Source organism: Rhagoletis pomonella, unplaced genomic scaffold (assembly GCF_013731165.1).
Source record: "Rhagoletis pomonella isolate Grant_MI unplaced genomic scaffold, Rhpom_1.0 Rhpom_scaffold_23126, whole genome shotgun sequence".
Classification (NCBI taxonomy): Eukaryota; Metazoa; Arthropoda; class Insecta; order Diptera; family Tephritidae; genus Rhagoletis; species Rhagoletis pomonella.
In genome coordinates, this window is record NW_023481631.1 from 533 (window position 1) to 1,944 (window position 1,412).

Sequence of the window (1,412 nt, forward strand, 5' to 3'; positions counted from 1 at the left end):
AATCAAGAACTTTTTCATAAGAGTATGTATACAGTTTTATTGTCCATTGCATTTTAGTATAATAATGTGCAAATTGAAATGTCTTAAAATTGATATTTCTATTTTTTTTTTTTGCTGACGGTGCTAGGCATATTCTTCCAATATAAAGTATTCTCAGAAAATACACTACAGAAAATATTCTAAATTTCGTATAAAGTTTCAAACTTCGATTTACATATGTGGTATTTCTTAATAGATATATAGGTTATTTTTTAATAAATAATTAACAAAAAATTTTTTACATCAAAAACCATGTGAACAACAGAAAATCTCAGTATACTCAATTTTGTGAGTAATTGTATACATATACATACATATGTAAATATTGTTAGTAATAAAAATAATAATAACATTTCTTGTTGATAAAAAAACTAAATACAAGTTTTAGTGTATAATAAATAGTTCCACTTTATATTTAAAATTTTGAAAGGTCGAGATTAGCATTCAGCTTCTTTATCACTTCGGTCAGCTCAATTACTGAACTGTTCAGCTGTTGAAGCGTAGCAACTAGCATCTCTTTCATCCTTAACTTTAAGGCTATGAAGTGCAGCATTTAAACTTGCTACAGCTTGCGTTGTTTTTACTCGTGCATTGAGGTCTTTTATACCTGTTGAGGCAGTAAGGGTGTCATTTAAGCCAGGTGTTTCGGAAACGGGAGTCTGTTGTGTTTGAAGCAGTGTAGAGTCTTGAGCTCCTGCGGCCATCGGGGACAAAACTAAATCATTGGGGATGACCACCTCGGTTTCAATTATATCAATTTCTACTGGTTGGGAGTTGCACGTTGGTTCCTAATGATATAAATTATAATTTGACGTACATAAGTGAAATTTCTTAAATACTTTATAAAGCTGCATTTCACGGAAACTTACCTCATGCCCCAACGTGTCCATGTTTGAGCGACCATATACTGCTGCCACCCCAAATGTTTCCAGCGCTTGTTGCTCGAATTCGGACACATCTGCTGTCGGTGGTCCCCCGCCTGTTGCCTTTGTATGCTCTACGACCCTTCGTGCTCTGCTCCGCAGTTGGTTTTTCCATCCGGTTAATGTCTGTAAATCAGGTATATATGTAAATACACACATGTGTGCAATCATAATTAAAAGAAATTTATGTATCTATGTACATACATAAAATACAAATTATATATGTAACAACATATTTATGTGAGCAGGTTTGCTCTGTTCCGTCGTAAATATACCAATTAAAAAAAAAAAAAACTTACTTCTTTCCACTTCGCTGCCGTGCGGGTGGGCCCACGCATTGCATTCAAGTTCTCCGCTAGCTGCATCCACAGGGATTCTATCAATTTCGGAGAACTCGGCTTGTTTTTTCCCCGTTTGTAGCTCCGGATGGTTCTTGCAAAATTGCACATA

At 35.0% G+C, this 1,412-nt stretch overlaps 1 protein-coding gene across 1 annotated transcript; it reads right to left on the reverse strand.

Moving 5' to 3' along the window:
* Positions 1–509: 509 nt before the first annotated feature.
* Positions 510–1,345, reverse strand: LOC118732605. The gene is made up of 3 exons (XM_036461736.1): positions 1,262–1,345; positions 909–1,088; positions 510–827 (listed from the first exon to the last, which is right to left on the reverse strand). The coding sequence occupies exons 1-3, from the start codon at positions 1,325–1,327 to the stop codon at positions 510–512; spliced, it is 564 nt and encodes a 187-aa protein (XP_036317629.1). The 5' UTR covers positions 1,328–1,345.
* Between the last annotated feature and the right edge of the window lie 67 nt (positions 1,346–1,412).

Excerpts from the sequence above, each read along its gene's own strand:
- LOC118732605 (XM_036461736.1), bottom strand. The coding sequence starts at position 1,327 with ATGCAGCTAGCGGAGAACTTGAATGCAATGCGTGGGCCCACCCGCACG. Across the intron at positions 1,089-1,261 it reads CGGCAGCGAAGTGGAAAGAA|ACATTAACCGGATGGAAAAA; the intron begins GTAAGTTTTTTT and ends CCTGATTTACAG. Across the intron at positions 828-908 it reads TGGACACGTTGGGGCATGAG|GAACCAACGTGCAACTCCCA; the intron begins GTAAGTTTCCGT and ends TTATATCATTAG.